Source organism: Rhincodon typus, chromosome 31 (genome assembly GCF_021869965.1).
Source record: "Rhincodon typus isolate 14 chromosome 31, sRhiTyp1.1, whole genome shotgun sequence".
Taxonomy (NCBI): domain Eukaryota; kingdom Metazoa; phylum Chordata; class Chondrichthyes; order Orectolobiformes; family Rhincodontidae; genus Rhincodon; species Rhincodon typus.
The window spans coordinates 25335163-25361602 of NC_063362.1; the positions used below are offsets into that span (position 1 = coordinate 25335163).

A 26440-nucleotide genomic window follows, 5' to 3' on the forward strand; every position below is an offset into this window, starting at 1 on the left:
AAACGTCAGCCTTCCTGCTCCTCTGATGCTGCTTGGCCTGCTGTGTTCATCCAGCTCTACACCTTGTTATCTCAGATTCTCCAGCATCTGCAGTTCCTGCTATCTCTGATGAACAGTGGATGCTGTTTAGATAACGCGAACTTTCTACGGTACAGGTACAGCGATTTTCTGTAGCAATTTCCCTATAACGTGATTTTCTATGGCAATTTTCTACAGCACAAGGTCACACAAGAATGCAACTATCGCGTTATAGGAGAACTACCTGTACCTCGCATTTATCCAAATTAAACTCCATCTGCCACTCCTCAGCCCATTGACCCAATTGATCAAGATCTCTTTGTAATCTTCCATATTCTCATCTAAATCATGTATACATCATGCTGTGTGTTCATACGGTCAGTGATCAGAATCAGGATTCCCTGCTCCGGAACACTCGAGATTATTTCAAATCACTTCTGCTGCTCTGCCTAAATTCAAACATGAAGCTGCGACCATGGATACCCAAGATTTCTGTAGTTCCATATTAGACCGAGTTGTGTCATCAGAAGTGCTTAGAACCTTTTCTTTAAAAAGCAAGTAAAAGACCAGATAGAAAATGATATAAATCAACCTCAACTGGATGGCACTATGCTTTGATTTTTAAAACTGGAAGGTTTTAACAGGAAGGACTGACAGAGACATCTCCAGATGGTCAGTCCTGCATTTTGTAGCTCATGTCTGACTGATCCCATCAAGCCTTGTGATCAGGCTATAACACACAGATGCCTTGACTATTGGTAAAATGCAGTGCTAGTCTGAAATGGACAGCACGGCAGGCTGAAGGACAGCTGGAAGGCAACACAGTAATATTTGGAGCTGTCACCTCACCGGTAATATTTCACAAAGCTCTCTCCTTGTCTTGACACATCTGTAACCAAATGACCCTTTCTCAGCTGTAAACAAAAGCTGGCTTGGTGAGTACTTTTGAGACCAAGAGATCATGTTTCTTGTCAGGCTTTGCAAACATGTCATTGTTCCCCGTGGTTTGAATAATGCCCCTATAATCTCCCCAACTGAGATAAAATAGAACAACACAGCTAAAAGTAGGCCATTCAGCACATAATGACCATTCTATCTCTTCTAGATAGCTATCCGATTAATCCCATACCTTGTTATACTCCATAATTCCAATTCATTCTGCAAGTTGGGGAGGTGATGGCCTTGTAGTGGTATCGCTGGACTGTTAATCCAGAATTCCAGGTAATGTTCTGGGGATCAGAGTTCGAATCCCACCACGGCAGATGGCAGAATTTGAATTCAATACATATCTGGAATTTAGAGTCTAATGATGATCTCAATCGATTGTTGGGGAAAACTCATCTGGTTCACTAATGTTCTTTAGGGAAGGAAACTGCCATCCTTACCTGATCTGGCCTATGCGTAACTCCAGACCCACTGCAATGTGGTTGACTCTTAACTGCCCTCTGGGCAATAAATGAAATGCCCTCAAATGAATGAGTTAAAACAAAATTCCAACTCCCTTTCAAGAAGTGTACTCCAGATCACACAATCATTACTTAAAAATATTTCCTCAAGTCCTCTTTGATTCTTTTGGTAATTATCTTAAACTTGTATCCCAGTCACCAACAATCCTGTTGATGGGAACAACGTCTCTTTGTCTACTTTAAAAAACGTTCATAATTTTGAACATTGCATTAAACAACCCTGATCATTCTCTGCTCTAAGTGGAACACATCCAGCTTCTCCAACTAAAATCCCTCATCCCTGGTCAGATCAGCTAATTCAGCTCAAATGACTCTTCATATCTGGTGCTTTCCTATATTTAAGGCTCAAAACTGCTCCAGACAGTAGATGACAGCCAGCATGGGCAGATAGTTTCTGTCAAATTCAATCACATTCACTGTCAAAAATGGACAACATGTATTGGTGTGAAGTGTCGCAGTGTACTGACTGTCACAGTCCAGAGAGGTCTACGGTTCAGTGCTCAGTCTGTATCAAATTAGCTTTTTTAATTGGAGTGGAAGTAGTTACACTAAGCATTCCCATGCTGAGAAACTAGCTGGCATTCTCTTTAAGTTGTCGAAGGTGATTCTGAAAATTTGGTTTTATATGCATTTGGAGAGGCACGGAATGATTAGGGATAGTCAGCATGGTTTTGTGTGAGGGAAATCGCGTCTGACAAATTTGATTTGAGTTTTTTGAGGAAGTAACCAAGAAGACTGATGAGGACAGAGCAGTAGACGTTGTTTACTTGGACTTTAGTAAAGCCTTTGACAAGATTCGGCATGGTAGACTAATTAATAAGGTTAGATTGCGTGCAATTCAGGATGAGCTTGCCAATTGGATACAAAATTGGCTTAATGGCAGGAGACAGAGAGTGATGGCGAGAGGTTGTTTTTTGGACTGAAGGCCTGTGACCAATGGTGTTCTGCAGGGATCGGTGCTGGGTCCACTTTTGTTTGTCATTTACATAAATGATTTAGATGAGAATATAGAAGGCATGGCTAATAAGTCCGCGGATGTTACCAAAATTGGTGGTATAGTGACAGTGAAGAAGTTATCTAAGATTACAAATGGGTGTCAATCATATGGGTCAACAAGGTGAAGAGCAACAGATAGAGTTTAATTTGGATAAATGCAAGCTATTGTACTTTGGTCAAACAAACAAGGCAGGACTATACAATTAAAAGTAGGGCCTCGAGGTGTGTTGGCGAACAGACAGACTTAGGGGTACATAATTCTTTGAGATTTGTATCATGTATAGATAGGGTGGTTAAGAAGGCATTTAGCATGCTTGCCTTCATTGCTGAAACCTTTTGAGTATAGGAGTTGGGATGTTATGTTGAGGTTGTACAGGACCTTGGTGAGACCTCTTCTGGAGTATTGTGTCCAGTTCTGGTCGTCCTGTTACAGGAAGGATATTATTAGGTTGGAAAGGGTTCAGAAGAGATTTATCAGGATGTTGCTGGGAATAGAGGGTCTGAGTTATAAGGAGAGGTTGTAAAGGCTGGGACTTTTCTCACTGGAATGCAAGAGGTTGAGGGTTGGCCTTATAGACGTTTATAAAATCATGAGGGGTACAGATTAGGTGAATGGCAGGTGTCTTTTCCCTAGGGTGGGGAACTTCAAGACTTGGAGCATATTTTTAAGGTGAGAGCAGAAAGATTTAAAAAAGACGAGGGGCAATTTTTTTACACAGAATGGTATGTGTGTGGAATGAACGTCCAGAGGAAGTGGTGGATGCAGGTACAGTTACAATGTTTAAAAGACATTTGAACAAGTACATGAAAAAGAAATGTTTGGAGGGATATGGGCCAAGCACAAGTAGATGGGACTATTTTAGTTTAGGATTATGGTCAGCATGGACTGATTGGGCCAAATGGTCTTTTTCTGTGCTGTATGATTGTATGACTCTAAAACTCTACCACTGACTACTCTTCTGCCAAGTGAAAGTCCCAGGTTTGCAAGTAAGAACAGGATTATCCTCTGCTATGCATCCTCTGGAAAAATAGTCTGTCATTCTTTGCTGTCTAGTATGACAAATGAACACTGGTGACCAGTAGGGGAAGTAATGGACAATGGTCAATCTCTGTAGAACGATAACCATGAGTTTGTACCTTCAAGAAATGGGAAAAAAATCGATAATGTTGCAAATGCAATTGTTATTGCAAACCAGAAAGAAAATGCTTCCTTTCAAAGCATGAATAACTCATTCATGTACATGGTTGGGCATAATGAACTGCAGAATCCAAATGTGTTCATTTCAGAAGGAGGAAGGCAAATAAAATTAAAGGGGAGACAAAAATAAAAATGAATCATCTAATTTTGTAACCCGTCTTACTAAACTGAGGATCCTTCCTGGCAAACTATTTTGGATTAATCGCAAGACAGATTGAATGAATGAACTTGTGGGAACATGTGTCTACAGCCAGTATGGTATTAAAGATATATCCACTCCACAGTACAATTCTTTACTGGGGAATGTAAGCAACCACCGCCACACTGCCATCAGCCACGGAAACAACACCAGACACATACCTGTTCCAAGCTCCACTACTGCAGGTCATGTTGTTACTCAGGGATTTAAAAGTCCATCTCCTGCTGCCCCATCTCTATCACAGGCAGCACATACATACATTCACCACCACACTTAATGTTCCTCCTCTATCCCTTTCTCCAAAAGGCATTTCTCTTTAAAATCAATTCTTTTCAATCCAGTCACACATCTGTTGTGCTATGAACAAACCATTCCAACACAAGTAGTAAGGTTCCTGTGTTTTCTCTGTTGCTGGGTGGAGCTAGTGACACAGTGGAGAAACATGCCTAACCGTCAGAAATCACGTGCACATTATTTGCATTCTAGCAAAGGAGTTAACTCTTTGACATCATTCCCATTTTCCCTTAACGAATAGAATTTACTGTCATTATGTCTCTTGCATAATTGATATTCACATATTATTACTGCTTTGCTGACTGACTAAGGAGCATTTACACTGTGGCTATCTGTTTAAGTCCAGTATACACTTAAGGCAACACTGGGCACGCAGAACCAGTGTATATTGTTCCAAAGCGCCATCATCTGGCTGAGGGAAATCAATGTCTTAGATGCATCCAAATGCTGATTAAACGTTAACATTTTTGAGCTAGCTTTTCACATGCACTAAAACATTAAAAAAATGAGACGAGCAGTCAGTTAAAACCTTTTTCACGTTGTTTGTGTGTTTTTTCTCCACATTGTTTGCAGTTTTACAGATGGCATAAAATCAGGGGTGGTCTTGGATTACCAGCTGGTGGTCACACACAACAGTGTCGTGCAAAACAAGGCAACTTTGAGTGTCATGCATGAAATATTTCTGTGGCAATCCCAGGGCGTGGGTGTTTGACGCAAAACTGATAAGATTTTCACAGGATGGCTGGTGTAATGGAAATGCTCAATGGACTCTTTTTCTAAGTATGGGTTTTCGTCTCATTTAATAGAATGTGGGCATTTTTTGCCTTTGAGGGGCTTATTGGGCTATTTCAGGGGGCAGTGAATAGACGTTGAGGCAGGAGTCAGGCCTGACCAGTCAAGTTCCCTCCCTAAAGGGCACCAGTCAACCAGGTGGGCTTTCACAACAATTTATGATAGTTTCAAGACCACCATTACTGAGACTGATTTTCATCTTATAAAGTCATAGAGATATCCAGCACGGAAACAGACTCTTTGGTCCAACTTATCCACAGCGACCAGATATTCTAAATTAATCTAGTCCCATTTGCCAGCATTTGGCCCATATCCAGCTAAACCCTTCCTATTCATATAGCTATCCAGATATCTTTTAAATGTTGTAAATGTACCAGCCTCCACCACTTCCTCTGGTACCTCATTCCATACACGCACCACCGTCTACGTGAAAAGGTTGCCCCTTAGGTCCCTTTTAAATTTTCCCCTCTCACCTCAAGTTTTAGACTCCCCTACCCTGGGAAAAAGACTTTGGCAATTCATTCAATCCATGCCCCTCATGATTTAACAAACCTCAATAAGGTCATCCCCTCAGCCTTCGACGCTCCTCTCGATTTATTGAATGAATATAAATTCTATTCATTGTCATGGTGAACCCACGTCCCCACAGAATTAGCTTGAGTCTCTGAGTTACTGGTCCAGCGACATTACCATTATACCACTGTCACCTCATTTTTCTTTCATTTTATAATGAAGGCACATTACTGAGATTGAGAAGAGGAGGCTTTATACAGCAGCTGTCCATGCAGGACTGACAGTGCCTGAAACAGTGACATGAATTGTAATTTACCCTTCCTCACACTGGTGGTGTACCTGATGTGGACCAGCGCAGAAAGGTTTACTCGACACAGTCAAAATAATGAGAAACAATTTTATTCTTCTTGCATTGGATGGGTGCAAAAGTGGTGACGTTTTCAAACAAAAAATGGCAAGTGTGCCAATATGAAATCAATTTGACCTCATTTCAGATTGGTGCAGATTATGTTAACAATTAAAATCCCCATCCCCTCCGGTCAATTAATAAAACAAAAGGGAAATGCTTGAGATGCTGGAATCTGAAATAAAATCAGAACAAGGTGAAAGGTGTCAGCAGCTCTGGAGAGAGGAACGTTAGAATTGATCATCAGAAGCTGTAAATAGGCAGCACATAAACAGGACTACAGCTGGGTTGCGGAAATTTAAAAGGAAGGAAAAAATGAATAGGTTGTGAAAACATGAAAGACTGAGGAAATGACTGAGCGACCGAGTAAGATAAAATGAAGTGATAATGGGAGGCCTCAAGGAAGTAGGAGATTGATCAAAAAGCCAGAGAGTGTGAAAATGGGAACAGCAAAAAACGAAAGGACCAGGGGGACCTGGAAAATCAGGGCATGCCAAGAAAGCTGCAACGTTCCCAGAGCATAGTGGGAAAAAAAAAGTGAAACCAAGGGTGCAGACCACCTTGCCAGCTGTGAACTATACATGACTCTCCCAAACATTAGCACACAACCTCCCCCATTCCTGGATGCACTGCCGCATCATCTTATACTTGAACACTTGCTGTTGAAGAGAAAATGGTAGTCGGATCTGAAAGCTGTGCCCAGCAGTCTGTAAAACACTTCGTAGAAAGAAGAGATGCCTTAATTAAGCTTTGTTGCACCATTGTGGATGGTCAAGGACAGAGAGGTCAGACAGGGATAGAAAATTCAAGTGGCAAGCAAATAGAAGCTCAGTGTTACACATGCGGATGGAATCTAGCTATTCAGCAAAGCAGTCACGTAACACTGTTTATACAGCAAGATCTTATTATGAGAGGAGGTGACAGAGTATCAGGTTGGAAGTAAAACCCAGAAGCAGAGTTCAAGAATCTGGATGGAGATACAGGAAAACATAAAATAGAAAGTAAAAGGAGGAGAAGTAGGCCATTCAGCTCATGATGCTTGTTCTACCATTTAGTGAGATCACATGGCTAATCTGACTATAGCCTTAGCTCCACTTTTGTGTCTGTTCCAATCCCACACAGCAACCCCCAAATAACCTTTTTGTCTTGTAGATAAACCAAGTCTATTTAACTCATACATTACTATATTTAATGACCCAGCCACCACTGCTCTCTATGGACAAGAATTCCAAAGTCCAACAGCCCTCTGAGAAGAAATTTTTCCTCATCTCTGTCTTAAATGGGAGTCTCTTTATTTTGAAGCAGTGCACCTAGTTCAAGATTCCCCACAAGGGGCAGCACCCTCTCACCATCTCTTGTCAAGGACCTCTCAGAATTTCATACGTTGCAATGAAATAATCTTCTATTCTTCTAACTCCAAAGAGTATAGATCAAACCTGCTCAACGTCTCCTCATAAAACAACCTCTTCATGCTAGGAATCAGCTGAGTGAACTCTCACTGAACTCTTCGAAAAATAAGTTCATCTCTCTTTAAATAAGGGCACAGGAATGCACAGAATACTTTAGGTGTGGTTTCAGCAATACCTTGAATAGTTGTAGCAAGACGTCCCTACATTGTTACATCATGGTTCTTGTCATAGAGGCTAATAATTCACTTGCCTTCCTAATCACGGGCTGCATACTAACCTTTTGTGATTCATACACAGGCACACCCAAACCCCTCAATACAGCAGCATTCTATGCTCTCTCTCAATTTAAGCAATTTTCTGCTTTTCTATTCTTCCTGCCAATAAAAAATATGAAAGGGTCCTGGTAGTGTCTTCTGTGCCTGCATTGATGCTGGGAAGGTAAAGAACAGGGTTCAGAAATGATGGACAAGTGAATCAGTGTTGCACAACAAGTGGTTCATTGAGGGACTGAAAGGAGGAGAAAGTTGTATAATTGATTGAGACTCAAATCTGAACACAGAAAATCGTACATTTCTCAACACTAAAACAGGAGATGTTATATAAAATCTGAGCCTCATTCCTGATCCCTGTTCGGGAAGTGGTTGGCACAACAACAGAGGGCCCACACCAAGTACCACCAGTCATGCTTTACCTCCCCCGCAACAAACCCAGCCCTGGAGCTAAATCCAAACCTAGCTGTATATTGGGTAAGCAGAGCAATATACACTAACCTGATCTTCACTACCTGGAATCATTCTCAATGGCCTGTCTGAAACAATGCTAACTGACCTGTTACCTGGGAGACAAGGATGCTCGAGAATCTAGATCTGTCTGATTTCCAGATCTATCAGGTGAATTGTAAAGTTTAAAAATACCATTCCGTCAAACAGGTTTTGGAGATGCCAAAGAATTAGTGCTTCAAGAGTAATGATGGAGAGATGCCAAGTTTGTTTGTCCATTTAACAATGACTTCAAACACTGGGTTCAAGTGTCACTGAGGCATCCCGAACACAGCAGTCAGAGCGAATCTCTTGCATACATACACTGGTCAAACATTAGCAAGGAGCGGCTTTCATGAGGAGAATGAGAAGTGCGTCCCTAAAGATTTCAGAATGCAATATGTCTTGTTTGAACTAGCGCTCTTCCTAAAGAAATGATAAACGATCAAGAAAATTTCTGTGCACCCATCCAGGCTGCTTTTATCGTTCCAACATTTAAAAAAAAAACCCAAGGTCTCACAAATTGTTTATATTCTCAGATTGCTCGATACCTGTGCCCCAATCTCTCTCTAAAAGAAACCAGGAGAAAACACGCCTTTAAACCCATAAATTCGTCACAGAAGGAAGACCAATAATTGTTGGCATACTTAAATCAAGTTGTCAAATCATCTCAAGGCTTTACTGTTGAACAAATTATACATATCATTATGTTTGATTTACTTAAATGAAGGAAAATACATTTAAGGAGCCAAAACCTTTAATGGAAGGGGTTTCTCTTGTTTAGATTTTTGACCTTCCTTAAATGGATTAATCATTTATCAAGAAACAATGATTATTTGCTAGCCAGAATGTCTTTCAATGAGACATGGATTCATTTGAAGATGGCCACATTAAAGTGTTCAACACTGCTCATTTTTAAACATTTTTTTTAAATTGAGGAATCTAGGTAAAGACACAAGCTTACATGGTGCAAGGCTGCAAAAGTTGCAAAGAGTGGGAATATTTTCAAATCAGCATTTTATCTTAGATAATTAACTGCTGACATTAAAAGAAATGTTAACTGAAAACCATATTAATACAGGAACAATGTTTTGGGAAGGTAAAGCTTGTCTATTAAGAGAGGTCTCAGAAAGAAAAGGAAACCTCAAGATTCCAAGATGAAGAATTAGGTTGAATTGGAAGCAGCAAAATTAAGCTTTATTATCTTTACTTATCTTAAAAAGATGTTCTAACAACCACAAAAATAGGTAATGTGGTGTATGAATTTCAGTACCATATATTGCCAAGTATGTAGGCTGTACTGCCAATAATTAGTGGATTATATCAAACAGCACATCCCTTTGACTGTTCGCATCAAAGAGAGTACAGATCCTACTCTGCCAGACCAGGTCTGCAAAACCCAGGACTTAGGGTCCAACAGCGGATGTCATTCTGCAGTTGGGCTGCACTTACCTAACAATCTCAAATGAGCTAAGAATTACACTAACGACCAATACAAGATGATAAGTCAGACTCACCTACGCTTGATACAAGCTACATATATTCACACGCAGTGTCCTTGTCTCTATATAATTACTAAAAATATGTCCAGCATTGCAGCTTTTCTCAGTTAAAGAAAAGCTTGTGGGAGAATATTTCCTTTGAGCATTCCCTATGGGAACACCTGGGTTCAAATGGAGTCTGCTTGCCTGATTTGAATCTAAACAAAAGTCTAAGAATAATTGTCATCTGTGTATTGACCGTAGCAGCACTTTGACCTACCAGAGTCCACTTGCCAACAAGTCAGCACCCTTTTTCATGTAAAATAAATAGCTGTTCCCTTTGAAATTTAATATTCTCGTGATTCTATCCTGAGTGCAAAAAAACTGTCCTTTTACTGCAATTCTTAAATCTTTATCTAATCTCCACTAATGTTCAGCCACACATTAAAATTTTGAACTGACAGTAATAAAATATTAATAGTATTTTTCTGTTAGCTCTTTCCTTTAGTTAAAGAACTATTGCAGTGAGTGCTCTCAGCCCAGACGTGCCATTAAAGGGTTTCCTTGTGCAGGATTTAAAGTGCACATGGTTCTTCAATACTTGAAATTGCTGTAAAATAGAGTGATTTCCAACATTGTTTTGTGTATTTCTAGCAACATCAGTCTGCCAGAAATTGACAAAAAGTGAGCCTCCCTCAATTCGTAAAGGGAAGGGTAAGATTAAATTAGAATAGATTTTGAAAATAATCTCGAATTGCATCCTCTATTAGAGTTCAACCTCACATCAATTGGCCTGATCCAAGTAAATATGTGCTTTTCACACACTGGTACACCAACAATCTCCAACAGAGGGAATGGATTCACAGTAAAGAGGAAGCACTTTTCATTGAAAGGTCAGGAGTGTAGCTGTTGGTTAGTAATATCACAGATTCCAGTTTCATTCACAATTCCTTTTCTAGCAAAGCAACCTTGCCAGTGTATAAACAGACTTAAACAGTCCTGCCGAATGGTCACTGCATTGGAAACATTAACCCTGTCTTTCTTTGATGCTGCCAAACCTGCTGCGTTTCTCCAGCATTTTCTGTTTTTAATTCAGACTTAGACTTGGGGCAGCATAGTGGCTCAGTGATTAGCACTGCAGCCTCGTAGCACCTGGGACCTGGGTTCAATTCCACCCTCGGGAGACTATCTGTGTGGAGTTTGCACATTCACCTTGTATCTGTGTGAGTTTCCTCCAGGTACTCTGGTTTCCTCCCAAAGTCCAAAGATGTGCAGGTTAGGTGGATTGGCCATGGGAAATGCAAGGTTAAATGGGTGGAGTGGGTCTGGATGGGATGTTGTATGGAGGGTTGGTGTGGACTCAATGGGCTGAATGGCCTGCTTCCACATTGCAGGGATTCTATGATACATCTTCCCACAAAGTGAAGTGACAACATCCAGTCTTGGCCTGTCAAGTGGCACCTACACTTTTCAAGTGCCTGGCAATGGCTGCTACCAACAAGAAATGGCCCAACCACCACCCCTGATCCATAAACACATGATTCATCACAAAATCCCTCACTACTATGCCATATCAATACTGTGATTGCAAAGACTGTGCGATAAGGGATTCACATGATGATTCTTCAAACTCTGTCCACAGGGCACAGCTCAGGATAATGATGAAACACTCATTACTTTTGTGGATGGCTGCAAGTGTAACATCACTCAGAAGCTCAACGTCATCCCAAATAGAACAATTCACTCCCACACTCAGCCATCCTTCCCTCCTCACTATTACTGTCTGGAGGATGCACTGCCACTATTCAACCACTGACAGCAACTCCACGCCTTACAATTTCTACTGCTAAAACCATCCAGAACCATCATTTCCAAGATCTCCCATGAGTGTTACAGCCCTCTGATCCTTGCGCTATTATTATCCTAGAGTATCATTGTGGAAGCACTGCTGCAGCAAAGAAAGGACCTTTCCAGCCAATTTGTGGCTCCATTGGGTTTGACCCTACCATGAAGTCAACAACTCTGAGTTTAATTCCCATTGCATGGCTTACTGGCCATAGAAGGAGCATTCAAGATACGGTTCAACAGATTGATAATTAGCCTGCTAATCCTTCCAACACTTCCCCACTATTCCCTGAAGAGATATTGTTATGCGAGTTAAATACTGTTCCCACCAGAGAACAAACATTTTTCAAAAATTAACTTTTATCTGATTTAGCAGAGCAAATACCTACCTTAAAATGTAAGATAATTACATTGATTATGAAACTAATAAATATAGTAAAGAAAGGCTCACCTTGAAGCACAGGCAATGACAGCAGATTCTGAAATAGAAATGAGAGAAATTCAGGATTCTTGCAATTATTGTTTTGCAGGTTATTAGTTTTCTTTCCCAAGTCAGTCCTTCCAAATACAATCTCCTGAATGTGTTGATTTACATTGTGTCCCCTTCCATAAGTGTTAGCTACCCTTCAGGCTTCTCATTCAGATTTACTTCATACATAAACTTCAAGTAGCCTGACACTATCCATACTGGTGAGAGACTGGGGACAAATTACTTTTGCTGCTCTCCCCAGCCCACAATCTCCCCAGCAATACTGAGACTAAGAGTAGCTAATTCAGGACAGACTTCAGAATGAAATGGGACCTTTCTGACGTGCATAGCTCAGTGAACAAGGAGCTATGGGCAACTGTTTGTGTGGAGTTTGTACATTCTCCTGCATGGGATTCCTCCGGGTGATCCAGTTTCCTCCCACAGTCCAAAAATGTGCAGCTTAGGTGGATTGGCCATGCTAAATTGCCCTGTAGTGTCCATTCATGTGCAGGCTGATAGATTATTAAAGAATCATAGGATGCCTACAGTGTGGAAGCAGACCATTTGGCCCATCGAGTCCACACTGACCCTCTGAAAAGCATCCCACCCTGACCCAATCCTGCACATCTTTGGACTATGGGAGGAAACCGGAGTATCCGGAGGAAACCCACGCAGACATGGGGAGAATGTGCAAATTCCACACAGACAGTCACCCGAGGGTGGAAACAAACCCGGGTCTCTGGCGCTGTGAGGCAGCAGTGCTAACCACTGGACCACTGTGCCACCCATTGATAAATCATGATATCCATGCTAAATGCAGGGTTACAGGGATAGAGCGGGTTTCAGTGGGATGCTCTTCAGAGGATCGGTACAGACTTGATGGGTCTACCTGCACCCATCTGCAGCCTCTATCTGCACTGTAGGGATTCTATGAATCTATGAGCTATACATTTCCCAATTAGGTCATTGTGAGGCCCTGGAACAGTTTGTTATAATGTGTTTCTATGAAATGAAAAACTATTTTTTTTAAACAATGTTGTCAAATATATGTATAATTGCCTTAAAACAAATTGAGTAATTCCATGATCCTGCACTGCCAGTAGGGAGCAGCAGTCCCAGCAAGTGTACCTCCAGTAAAATCTACAGACACTGCCTGAACCTTTCCAGCCATTAATTCCCCTGAATGAGACTCACATACTGCATCTGTCAGATTCCCAAGATGCTCGAATTCTAGAGGCAAAATCACCTGGAATGTTATTATTATAAATAAATCAATTACTTTACATGATGCTATACCTTATTTCATACTTCCAAATTACTTTAGCAATATTTCGTGTGGGCTTTGCTCTGACATTGAGTCATACAGCACAGAAACAGACCCTTTGGTCTAGCCAGTCCATGCCAACCACAATCCCAAACAAAACAATCCCACCTGTTTGCGTCTGGCCCATATCCCTCCAAACATTTCTTCTTCATGTACTTATCCAAATGCCTTTTAAACATTGTAACTGTACCTGCATCCACCACTTCCTTAGGAAGTTCATTTCACACACAAACCACTATCTGTGTAAAAAGGTATTCCCTCATGCCCTTTTTAAATCTTTCTCCTCTCACCTTAAAATATGCCCCCTCATCTTGAAATCCCCCACCCTAGGGAAAAGGCACTTGCCATTCACCTTATCCAAACCCCTCATGATTTTGTAAACCTCTATAAGGTCACCCCTCAACCTCCTACACTCCAGTGAAAAAAGTCTCAGCCTATCCAGCGTCTCCTTATAACTCTAATCCTCCATTCCTGGCAACATCCTGGTAAATCTCTTCTGAACCCTCTCCAGCTTAATAATGTCCTTCTTGTAATGGACTGACCAGAACTGGACACAGTACTGAAGAAAAATTTTCTCCAGACATTCTGGAGGAAAATCTGTGCACAGCACAGGACGTTTAAAAGCCTCAGCGTTGAGTGATCAGAGTTTGACTCCATTACTGACCTTTCAACTTTGAGACTAGACTTTGATTCTAGCTCAACCAATGGGAGGGACGATTCCTCACTATGACCATTGTAATGATCATAGGCTTGGAAAATGTCAATCCATTTGCTAAAAGCATTACATCATTCATAACCTTTTACAACTCATTTATCTGACCCGATTTGTGTTTCTGAAAATGAGACACATAGTCAACCAAAGGTCCACTGGGTAAAAACACTGTGTTGTCAGGTACTAAGCCTGACATATGATAAGGTTTGAGGTTTGATCTGCAGACTATGTGGATTTAGCTGATCAATTGTAGCTATAGTCAATGCATCTAGTGTCTGTTAAGTTACAACAAGGTGCAGAGCTGAATGAACACAGCAGGCCAAGCAGCATCATAGGAGCAGAAAGGCTGGCGTTTCGGGCCTAGACCCTTCTTCAGAAATGGGGGAGGGGAAGGGGGTTCTGAAATAAATAGGGAGAGAGGGGGAGGCGGATAGAAGATGGATAGAGGAGAAGATAGGTGGAGAGGAAACAGACAGGTTGAAGAGGCGGGGATGGAGCCAGTAAAGGTGAGTGTAGGTGGGGAGTTAGGGAAGGGATAGGTCAGTCCAGGGTTTCCTTAGAAGAGGCTTCGCAGTGGGGTTAAAATTGGATCAGAGATAGTAGGAACTGCAGATGCTGGAGAATCCCCTGGACTGACCTATCCCCTCCCTAACTCCCCACCTACACTCACCTTTACTGGCTCCATCCCCACCTCTTCAACTTGTCTGTTTCCTCTCCACCTATCTTCTCCTCTATCCATCTTCCATCCGCCTCCCCCCTCTCCCTATTTATTTCAGAACCCCCTTCCCCTCCCCCATTTCTGATGAAGGGTCCAGGTCCGAAACGTCAGCCTTTCTGCTCCTATGATGCTGCTTGGCCTGCTGTGTTCATCCAGCTCTGCACCTTGTTGTCTCAGATTCTCCAGCATCTGCAGTTCCTACTATTTCTGTTAAGTTACAGATGGGAATATATCCCAGGGGTCCTACTCCTGACTGTTGTTCAGTAATCCTTGCTGATAGCTGCATACTGTACACAAGGACACAACACCATAAAACCAGCAACAAGCACAGAAGTTGCTGGAAAAGTTCAGCAGGTCTGGCAGCATCTGTGAAGAGAAATCCGAGTTAACGTTTTGGATCCGGTGGCCCTTCTGATTTCTCTTCACAGATGCTGCCAAAACTGCTGAACTTTTCCAGCAACTTCTGTGTTTGTTTCTGATTTACAGCATCTGCAGTTCTTTCAGTTTTTACCTTAAATCCAGAGCCAGGCCCTTCAGGAGAGGTTCGGAAACACGAAATACTCTTTCATGCAAATAGTGGTACAACTATCTCAAAAAGCTGGAGATGTTAGCTCAATTATTAATTTTCAATCCGCGATCACAATTTTTTTTTGCTAGCCAAGGGCAGCTGGAGTTTACAGATTAGACATCCCTCTCAATGAATGGGGGAATTGGCTCGAGGAGCTGAATGGCCTACTCCTACCTTCTTGTTCTTGTGTGTGGGCTTTGGGTGCATACAGAGAAATGATCAGTCATCATACACTCCATCATCCAAACTCGATGACTGGTCAGCTGGGGTGTGATAACAGAGGGTTGCATGCCTGTGGAAAAGTACTCCAGCTAGTCCCTGACATTGAATGGAACTGGGAGGGAAATGGATGGGAACGCATTGAGAATGTGAAAAACCCTTTGTCATCTCATTCTGCCCAGGCCTTCACAAGCTATACGTAATTCATGGGGCTCTTGATGTAATGTCCCTACCTCTGGGCCAGGAACCTGGGTTCAAGCTCCTCGTGCCCCAGAGGGGCATAATAACAATACTGGACAGGACAACTAAAAATATCTCCCCCTGATGCTGCTTGGCCCGCTGTGTTCATCCAGCTCTACACCTGGTTATCTCCGATTTTCCAGCATCGGCAGTTCCTACTATCTCTGTATGTAATCCACAATGTTCCCAACTAACTAAAATTTCCAAATATCCAAATGTTTATAAACTGATAATCTTTCACATTGTTCAAACCAGACAAGTATATTATTGGTCACAATAGAACAAGCACTCCAAAACTTTACAGAACATTTGGCATACTTATCTTTCTAACGCTGTTACTGATTGGCAAATCCACTTTGGTAAGTTGACTTGTACAAGTACAATTAACTTGGAGAGTTCCTCTCCTCCTTACCTGTGCTGGTAGAATGTGCAATCGAATCTGTGGAAGACGTGAAATTATTCAGGGGAGATGTCAAGCTCTGAGTGTCTATTGCAAGAACTATGGAAGATGTGATCGAGTTTGGTGGCACTGAATCCTGCACAGGTTGGGTAAACTCCACTGATTTGGATACTGTGTCAACAGTCTCATTATCACCTGTGTTTTCTTGTGAGAGTTTACATTCTGGCTCATTTCTGAAAGTGGTGTCTTCTTCCTCAAGCAAACTATCATCAAAATCAAACTCTTCCCCATATTCTTCATCTGAAGATGACTCCAATGCTTCAGTCAATTGGTCATCTGTTCCAACAAAAACAGAACTCAGGTCACATTGGCTGGCTTCACAAATTGTTCCTATTCAAAATTCTGTAATGCAACAGTGTGTGCATAATCATTGAGGCTCCATTAACACTTCTCCTGAAATCATAGAATCCCTACAGTGTTAAAGCAGGCCATTCAGCCCATCGGGTCCACACGACCATTTGAACAGCATCCCACCTGGAACCAACCCCTACCCTATCCCTGTAACTCTACAATTCCCATAGCTAATGCATATAACCTACACATGCCTGGACACTATGGGCAATTTAGCATGGCCAGTCCACTTAACCTGCATGTCTCTTGGACAGTGGAAGAAAACCAGAGCACCCAGAGAAAACCCACATGGGCACAGGGAGGATGTGCAATTCCACACAACAGTCACTTAAGGGTGTAATTAGGTCCCTTGCGCTGTGAGGCAGCAACCACTGAGCCACTGCTAACCACTGCTGACCATGTGGCAAGAAATGCTGGAGTCAATGAGAAAACTACTTGCAACTCAACCAGTATTTCTTCTGACAGCACGAACCTCCTGGATCGCATCCTCCCCCTGCTCTAACTATTGCAACATTTTATGTTCTTTCCCAGCCTCATTCTTTTTATTTACTCACTCAGTGTCCCCTGCAGAGGCTCATCTTTAGTTGCCTGTGAGTCAGACACTGTTGAGAGGTTCACTAGGCCCTTACAAAGAACAGAGTCAACCACATTGTTATGCACATGGAATCACATATTGCACACGCTGGTGAGGATGACAGATTTCCTTCCCTGAAGGATATTAGGAAGCCAGATTTTGTTTTGCTACAATCAAGCAGCCACATGTTCATCATTGCTTGTACTTTTATTCACTTAATCAAATTTAAATTCCCCACCTACTGTGGTGTGATTCAAACTCTTATCTCTGAATCATTTGGTCAGCTTCTGGATTACCATCCCAATAATGTAAACACCGTGCAACTGTTCCTAATTCTTACCATGATGCTCATTGCTCCTTCAAATACAGGTCTTCCTCTAACTAAAATATACTGTCCTAAACAATGTCTGCTCTCCCTATGTTGCAATCAAAACTCACTGCACCACCTCCTTCTCTAACTCACTCATTTCAAGAATTTCAAAATTGTATGTCAGCAGTTATGTAATTTTGTAAGCTTTTAGAAGCAAAGTTTGCTTTGTCTAACTGCCCGATTACAGCTTATCTCATCCTTTAATCTTGGCAGTGTTTAGCACTTCAAATGACTGTTCCAACACTGGGAATGATATATCAGTGGAGAACACTGTATTTTCAGCTTGCCGTTCAGCAACATCACACACTTGGAGCTGGATTGTCCTCTGCACTAGAAAGGCAATCCACCAGGACTTTTGTCTGCACACATGACATCACCTGAAGCTCAGTCTATTACAGTGGAGAGAGTGTTATTTGATAAACACATTCCTACCATTAGTTCATTACCAGTGGATTGAAGGGAAATGTGGTGTCGCTCTCACATTGAACAGGCTGTTGCTGCTTAAAGGGATGGAAACAGTTAATACCAAAGGAGGCAGCAGTAGCCTGAAATGAGTGGATGAGGACCAGTATCAAAGCCTCCAGTTATGTGGAGAATCCCCAAAATTTTCAAAAGCTACTGCTGAGGAGATAAGGCCATGGAGAGATTGATTGTATGACATCCAAGAGATGGCATTTCAGCACACGCTGAGGAGAAATGTGGCTCAGAAAGTTAGTATAACCTCAGCTAATCAATGAACTACAATAGAGAGCCAGAAACATTTTAATCATTAAAGATTAATTCAGTCACAGGATCCAAACACATCCTCTAAGAATCCTGGAGGTGAGGTATGACTCAATTCCCATGCATCTTACGTTCCTACCTCCTTCACGTCTGGTGTCCCCATGTCCTCACAGTGTAACTAACAACATGAAAGCTCATTATATTTACTAAGAACCTTAAGCCCCAGCACATGCACTCCCGTTCCACCATACTTCATCCCTCTGAGTGAGATCAGGAGTGACAATGCTAGGTTTGAAGGAGACGGGCTTGTTACCTGGCCCATCCCTGAACGCATTCTCACTGCAAATGGCCATGGCCACCCAGATGGATTTAAACTTTGGTCAAGTGCCTGTCTCAACTTTTGTGCAGAAGTTCCCAATAAAATCAGCAGCAAAGAAGCTGCATTAGAGGAGCAACATCAGCTCTCCAACAGTCAGGTGTGCAGATTCAGGAAGCACCTTGAGAGAAGCAGTGGCCTGGTCACCAGCAAATCATTGTCTCGGCGTCCACATGAAGAATGGGACTTGGGCAAGATTCTGAAAACAGCGTCATTAAAAAGGAAGATCTGGTCATCGATACCTTGCTATCTGTGACAGCCTTCTATGTGTGAATTAGCTGACACGGTTAGTAAATTAAAAAGGTGACTCTAATGCCAAATTCCGAAATTTGTTTCTTCATATGTTAATCTATGGAATTCCTTGCTCAGTGAAGTAGTTGATGCTACTTCAGTAAATGTTTTTAAAGATAAGGTAGATATTTTTTTGAACAATAAAGGAATTAAGGGATACGGTCAGAACGCGGGTAAGTGGATCTGAGTCCACGAAAAGATCAGCCATGATCTTATTGAATGGCGGAGCAGGCTCGAAGGGCCGGATGGCCTAGTCCTGCTCCTAGTTCTTATGTTCTTATGTTCTTATATGCTACTGTATGGAACCGAACTGCTTTAAACACTATGTATGTATATAAAGACATTTTATGAATAAAAGTATATTTTTGAAATTAAAAAAACTCTAATACTAAAAAGCACTTTGTCGACCTTAAAGTGTTTTGGGGTTTCTTGAAGTCATGAAGGGTGTTATTTAATTTAGTCCTCCTTTGGAAAGTTCCTACAAATGATTAAACATCACATCCTCAATTTAAAAAAAATGAAAACAGACAGAGAACAAGAGGAGCAAGAAGAGGAGTGTTACAGAAAGAAAATTATTGATAATGACCTGAAGGTGAAGGAGTTAATACTCATATTGTACCATCTCTGCTGATTATTTCCTCTCTCCTTTTATTTTCTGTTCCTTTGTTGTTCATGTCAGGAATTTACCTGCTTTTGCCTGTTGTCCTTCCTCATTTAGCTGACCATCAGACGTAGATTCCTCTTGTGTGACATTTTCTGCTTCCCTCACTGTCTGATCCACAGATGGGCTAGACAACGAGAGTTCAAAGTTCTCTCCCCTCAGATCTGAAAAGGAATGATCAGAAGGATTAAAACAGGCAAGTTAATGGCAGCAGGCTGTTATTGTTAAGGGATATTTGATTCAGTCACATTACTCTAAAAAGAATCAATGGAACAGATCATATTAGAAGGTTTTAAGGGCCAGGTGTGCCTACCAGGGGACTGTATTTCACATCAGATAGTAATGACCAGGTAGTTTAAATGAAAATGAATATCATGGGCAGGGAATGAGAAAATGACCAAATGGCAAATGAAAGCTTTCAGATACCAAGACAAAGGTGCCAAGAACAAACTGAATGGGCAAAAATCCAAAAGGGAAGGAGATGGAACTATTTTTCACCTGAGCATCAGGCCATGACATAATGAGGGGTTATATTAAATCATAGAATCCCTACAATGTGGAAACAGACTCTTCGGCCCAATAAGTCCACACTAACCCTTGGAGTATCCCACCCAGACACATCCCTCTATAACCCACACATCCCTGAACACTATGGGCAATTTAGCATGGCCAACCCACCTAACCTGCACATCTTTGGACTGTGGGAGGAAACCAAAGCACCCAGAGGAAACTCACACAGACACAGGGAGAACATGCAAACTCCACACAGACAGTCGCCTGAGGGTGGATTTGAACCCAGGTCCCTGGTGCTGTGAGGCAGCAGTGCTAACCACTGAGCCACCGTGCCACCCTAAGGAGGGAGATAATTTCCAATCTGAAGCGTACACTGAAAATTGTTTCTTTTCATAACAATTTAGAAAAATCTTGTATTAAGGATTTATGGAGCACAGGTGCCCAGCTGGTACTTCTCCTCATCACTGTCATTTCAGGTTGATGGTCAATGTTCCCTCAGGCCCGTCACCACAACTTCACCACATGCACTTCATTTACACCATCAGCAGGTTTTGGGCCAGGTAACTAGCAAAAGAAATGATCAGCCACCAGTTTTTGGATCAGACTTCTTGAGGAAGTGGTGGATGCGGGCACAATTACAATGTTTAAAAGACACTTAGATAAGTATTTGAATAGGAAAGGTCTGGAGGAATATAGGCCAGGAGCAAGAAGGTGGGACTAGTTTCGTTTGGAATTATGGTCGGCATGGTCCAGTTGGATCGAAGGGTCTGTTTCCATGCTGTATGATTCTATGATTCTATGAGACATTAAGCTGAGGCTCCTGGATCCCCTCTCAGGAAGATGCAAAATCTCACAGCCACTCATAAAGATCTCCTGACAAATATTTATCCTTCACTAACATCACAAAAGTAGATTACCTGTACATTATATCATTGTTGGATGTGGGATCTTTCTGTTTGCAAACTGACTGCTACATTTCTCCAGCTGGCAACAATAAAGAGACTTGTAAAGTATTTTATTGCCTGAAAAGATTTTTGGAACACTCCGACCGCACAGAAAATGCCCTTCAATGCAATGGGAATGGTCCATGTGGATAAAAAATTAAAGCAGTTTACATTTTATTACACAGAAACAATGCAGACACAAAGTTATCAAGGGGGACGTCACCGAAGAACATAAAGTACTATATCAAAGCGCTTTCATTTATGTAATTATGGTTCCTACATCTCTCTGAACTGTTTCAAAGTACTTCCTAACAATGAATTACCTTTTGAGTGTTGTTATGTGGCCATTCTGCCTTTGCTTTAGTCATGTCAGCATTACAGACTAATACCTGTATCACCCCCAACATTTACATGGATAGTTCTAGCTACACAACGCATGGCATGCTGAGATGGTGGTCCTGATAATGAAAACTTATACATGGAAATGATCTGAAGATGGATCTTGAAGATTTCAAGCCATGGGGTTGCAACTGTTTTCTTTAGCAGCTTGTTCTGTTTGTACACAGCAAAATCCCACATGCAACAATGGGATGAATATTCAGTTCATGTCTAATTTCAAAAAGGATTCTTGTCAAGAGAAACTACAGTCCAATGAAAATGAATGAAAATTAAATTTAAAAGAGTTCACATGTCAGTTAATAAAAATGCAGTTCTCTGTCGCTTGGATCCTTCACAACAGTGCCAGCGGTCTCTATGAAATGTCTTCCACCTGACGGTGAGTTACAGAATTACAGCACGCTTTGCTGTAAAAATAAGCTTTATGTGTTGTGTGAGTTTAATAGCATCCAGTGTTGTCAACTTTAGATTCTTTTACACTTCCTGCTCTTTTGTTTACTCCTACTGGGATATTGCTCTCCATGCACTATTCTCCTCACGCATTTGGGGCTCTACTGCATAAAGAGACCTTACATCCAAACTTGTGCTGTTCTTGGGAACAGAAAGTAAAGCAGGTCAAGGAACTAAATTGTGCGAGGGACAAAACTAAGGCTCTTGACAGTGGGATGAAAGTTTGCAATTAGTTTCTCAGAATTTTAAAAGCAGGTCAAGATTCTCAATGGCAAGCACCAGGAAGACCTTCTTCACACATCTACATCTTGCACGTGCTTTACAAAAGGCTAACTCAAATGAATTAAGTTCTGCTTCCAAATTAAGTTGTTCACAAGCAACATGTGCCTTCTCATTTCAGACTGAGTAACGGAGCTGTGAGACAGGTGAAAAATTGTACTTTATAGACCTTGGAGTGAATAACCTGTGATTTGTCCTCCTTGTGAAGGGTTCCTCTCCACCAGGCTATGATTGACATCCGATGGCGACAGTCTTTATTTCACTGGGGCCTAAAGGATGACTGTGGGAGGGAGACAATAGGCACTGGTCAAGGAGGCTGCCCGAGGGTGGAAGGCTATCTGGGAAAAGGAGTCAAGTTGACTGAGGAGATCAGAACGCTTCACTGTAGGTGTCCACTCTGAGATCCCAAGTTACATTGCTACCTTACAGTGAGTGAATGTTTACCAGGTATTCTTTAAATAAACCATGAGAATTTTTGGACCATCAGGTAACAGCAGGGCATCAAACTCCCATTGGCTTTCCCACTGCAAGATTTGCCTAGCTATCCACAGCCACATTTGCCACAGGGTGAGATCTATCTAGTCGCACAGATGAAACTGACACACCCTTAAGCAGGGTGAAGCTGAAGCTGAACCTAAATGTCACAACAACAGATCCCACCTCTACAGCTGAGACAGGTGGGACCATATTTAAATTTCCGAAACAGATGAGCTTGACTTGACAGTGGATTGATTGGGTCCTGGGTTATTGAATTATAACGGCATAGAAGGAGGACCTTGGGCACAGATAATGTTTCAGCTCCAGTGACCCTTCTTCAGAGCTGGACCCGAAATGTCAACTGCTTTCTCTCCACAAATAATGCCAGACATGCTGAGCTATCCAGCAATTTCTGTTTTTATTTCCAATTTCCAGCATCCACAGTTCTTTGATTTTTTCTGAACAAGTAATTGGTGTTGTTAGAGTTTGTGATATGATAACACAAATAAAACTCTGATGAGAAAAGTGTTTACCTGGGGTCTATCAAATATTCTTATCCAATCTTACCTAATATCCTTTTCTAATATTCTCTCAAATAAAACAAAGAACTAAAGGAGGGTTAAAAAAAAAGAACTGCAGATGCTTTAAACAGAAAGAAAAACAGAAATTGCTGGAAAAGCTCAGCAGGTCTGACAGCATCTGTGGAGAGAAATCAGAGTTAACATTTCGGGTCGAGTGATCCTTCCTCAGAACTCAAAACTAAAGAAGGGATACTAGACCCAAAATGTTAACTCTGCTTTCTGTCCAGAGATGCTGCCAGACCTTTTGAGTTTCTCTAGCAATTTCTGTTTATGTTTCAAATCTACCCTCAATCCCCTTTACCTCAAGGACAGTAAACTTGGCTTCTCCACCCCAACCTTGAGGCTAAAATCCCCCATCCCTGGAACCATTCTGGTAAATCTCCTCTGTGTCTGCTGAAGGATCCTCATAGTTATTTCTAAGCAACCCGTTCGGACTTGTGAAGACACATCGATTTTCTGGCCCAAAGCAAGGGACTCTACCACTATACCATAACAGTGCCCTCCAAATCTGAATCCTGTAGTATTCTGAAGGATCCTATTCAGACATGTTGTGATCTCTAGCCCAGAAGCAGGGACATTACCACTGTACCACAGGAGCCCAAAGGATCCTTCCTAGGCAGAGCTGAATGTAAAACTCTCGCTGTGGCCCGACAGAAGTGTTTTGAAGTTTCAGTATAAACTTTGTACAAAGTAGCTCCAGTTATGGGCTCATATTTTCATGAGGTGAACTGAATGTAGTTCCTCTGAAGATTGCTCGGAGACCAACAGCAGAAGAACCTGGCCCCTGGGCAATATCAATGTAAAGGAAACTTTTACTGTTAGACAATGTGCCCAACTGTTCCAGACTGTTGTTAAAACAAGACTTCTATTGTTAGTATCAGAGCTGCAATGTGCACTGATTCCACAGAGGCCTTTTGGTAAGTCCAAACCCGAATTGGGCAGGACAGTACATGAATAGAAAGGGTTTAAGAGGGATATGGGCCAAATGCTGACAAAGGGGACTAGGTTAGTTTAGGATAGCTGTTCAGCATGGATGAGTTGGACCAAAAGGTCTGTTTCCATGCTGTACATTTCTGTGAATCTATAACAGAATGTTGACTTGATGTCTGATGTTAGCTGTAATTCTGATGAAAATTTGTTTTAAAACCTTAATAATTCTGAAATTTCCACATCACAAAACACAGAAGCAAGAAGGAAATGATAATTCTGTTTTCGGGGACAAAAATACAGACTTCTAGTGGCAGGTTTACATTTTACTCAGTTCTGAACAAACTATTTATAAACTCATCAATCGTTAAGCCTATAGCCAATGGTCATGGACAACAGCTATGGTATTGGGAGCACTGCTGATTGTACATTGATTCATTGTACAGCTGGAAAAACTCAAAATATAAAAACATGTTGCAATTGCAAAATGAATAAAATCTTGTTTAAATGCTGCAGCCTAATTGAAAGAATCAGAATCTGGAAGGTTCCACAGAAATAGATAATATCCAAAAATATAACAGCATATATAGGGCTTCATCTGCATTGAAACAGGCCAGAGACGCCACAGCCCTGAGAACCTGTGAGTTTAAATGCTGGCAGCAGCACTGGAATTACACCCTCCAGCTCTCTGTCCCCAGCATAGTTAACTGGGTTGTCAGAAGGGCAGGTTGACACAAGTCCAGGTGGTGCCCAAATCACTCAGATTTCCAGCACTCACTAGCTTTGTGTGACCAGAAATGCCATTGTCTGTTTGTCATAACAGAACACTTACAGCACAGGAGCAGGCCAGTCAGCCCATCGTGTCTCTGCCAGCTCTCCAAATGTGCATCTCACTTCATGCCATTCTCCCAGTACCCTTGCAGTACTCTTCCATTTCAAACAAGTTCCCATTTGAATGCCTCCCCACACTCTCAGACAGTGCATTCCAGACCCTAATGACTTGTTGAATGAAATGTTTTTCCTCATATTATTTTTCTTTTCTCACTAATTAAATCTGTCGCCTCTCATTCGCAATCATTTCACAAGTGGGAACAATTCCTCCCTCCCTATTTACTCTCTCCAGGCCTCTCATGATTTTGAATACTTCAGTCAGAACTCCTCTCAGCCTTCTTGTCTCCACAAGCAGTCATGGCTTCTTCCAATCTATTTTCACAACTGAATTAGAATTAGATTTTATTGTCACGTGTACTCAAGTATAGGAAGACATGAATACAGTCAAAAGTGAACAAAGTCACCATTCTCTGGTGCCATCTTGGTTACAAAACCACAATCTCAACAAAAAAACAGCAGAAATAAAAGAAAAGCAAAAGGTAAGAAAAACGTCCAGATCTCAAAGTCTAAGTCTTAGCTCCATAAAGATTTTTGGAACCACCAATGCAGGCACTTGGGCCTAGCCATGGTCTGAAGTTTCGGTCATTTTGGGAGTCCCACATCGATCGCTGAGAGGAGGCGTTCATGAAATAGGTGTTCGTGCAGGGAGGAATCAGGGCCCCTCATGGAAGCTCTATCAAAGTGCTCTCTTCCTCGTGTCAAGAAGGTGAGAGTCTATTTTTTGTTTAACAGAAAGGACTGGCGTATCTTGCCTGGAATCTTAGTTACATCTATTTGGATGCTAATCCTTTTAATATGTCAGTATACCACCCTCCAGTAATACAAGAGGTGCCTGGTGAGTCAGGGAAGCATTAACGTTCAGAATGTCACACCATCTGATTAAATGCCTTCCTCATCCCAGAAGCACCCCTTTAACAACATTGTTCTTGTAAGAGGAATAGAGCTAATGGAGTCATGACATACGGTGGATCACAAAGATAAGTTCAAGGTCGTTGTCATTAAGCTAACACAGAAACCATCCTGAATATTATAAATGCATATTATAGTGATTGGAACAAGGGCCAGGTGGATCTCATTGAGTATGAGATCCCTGATTGGGACTGTTAACCTGGGCCAGTCAGGGAGCCCTGGCTGACTGATATAAATAGGAGATTCAGAAAATCTCCTCAATCTGGGGACTGGCTCTCAGCTGGCTGGTCAGAGCCCACGTACTGTGCACATGTAATAAATGATACCGGCCTCTATGCAATTACTTCTCATGTACAGTATACACAAAGACACTTTCTTTACATCTGCAAGAATTCACATTGAAATCTGGTTTGATAGAGAAGTGCTTTTATTTGACTCCTGCACTATTGACTCCCTGTATGTCAAACTTGCACAGTTGAACTTCAACAACCAACTGCAACAAAAATCAATTATTTCCTGAGTCTCCCACTGTGCCTCCCCCCCATTTAACATAAAATTGGATGGTGGCGTAAGGATTCCTTACGTCCTGAGTTCAGTTCTGGGTGAAGCTTGAACTGTTTTTTTTAATGAAAGCTGCAAAAT

The 26440-nt window shown here is 41.7% G+C and overlaps 1 protein-coding gene across 3 annotated transcripts in view; it reads right to left on the reverse strand.

The window, feature by feature from the left end:
• The window catches only part of LOC109918601 (rho guanine nucleotide exchange factor 10-like protein), a 184708-nt gene that overhangs the window by 97183 nt on the left and 61085 nt on the right, over window positions 1-26440 (reverse strand). For 2 of the 3 annotated variants that reach the window (XM_048615132.1, XM_048615131.1), the window contains exons 3-5: window positions 19458-19595; window positions 16038-16361; window positions 11827-11854 (exon numbers count right to left, since the gene is read on the reverse strand). In XM_048615132.1, coding sequence (XP_048471089.1) covers window positions 11827-11854; window positions 16038-16361; window positions 19458-19595 — 490 coding nt within the window. Of the gene's footprint in view, window positions 1-4038; window positions 4255-11826; window positions 11855-16037; window positions 16362-19457; window positions 19596-26440 lie in introns of those variants that run through there. The other variant, XM_048615133.1, reaches the window with a different exon arrangement.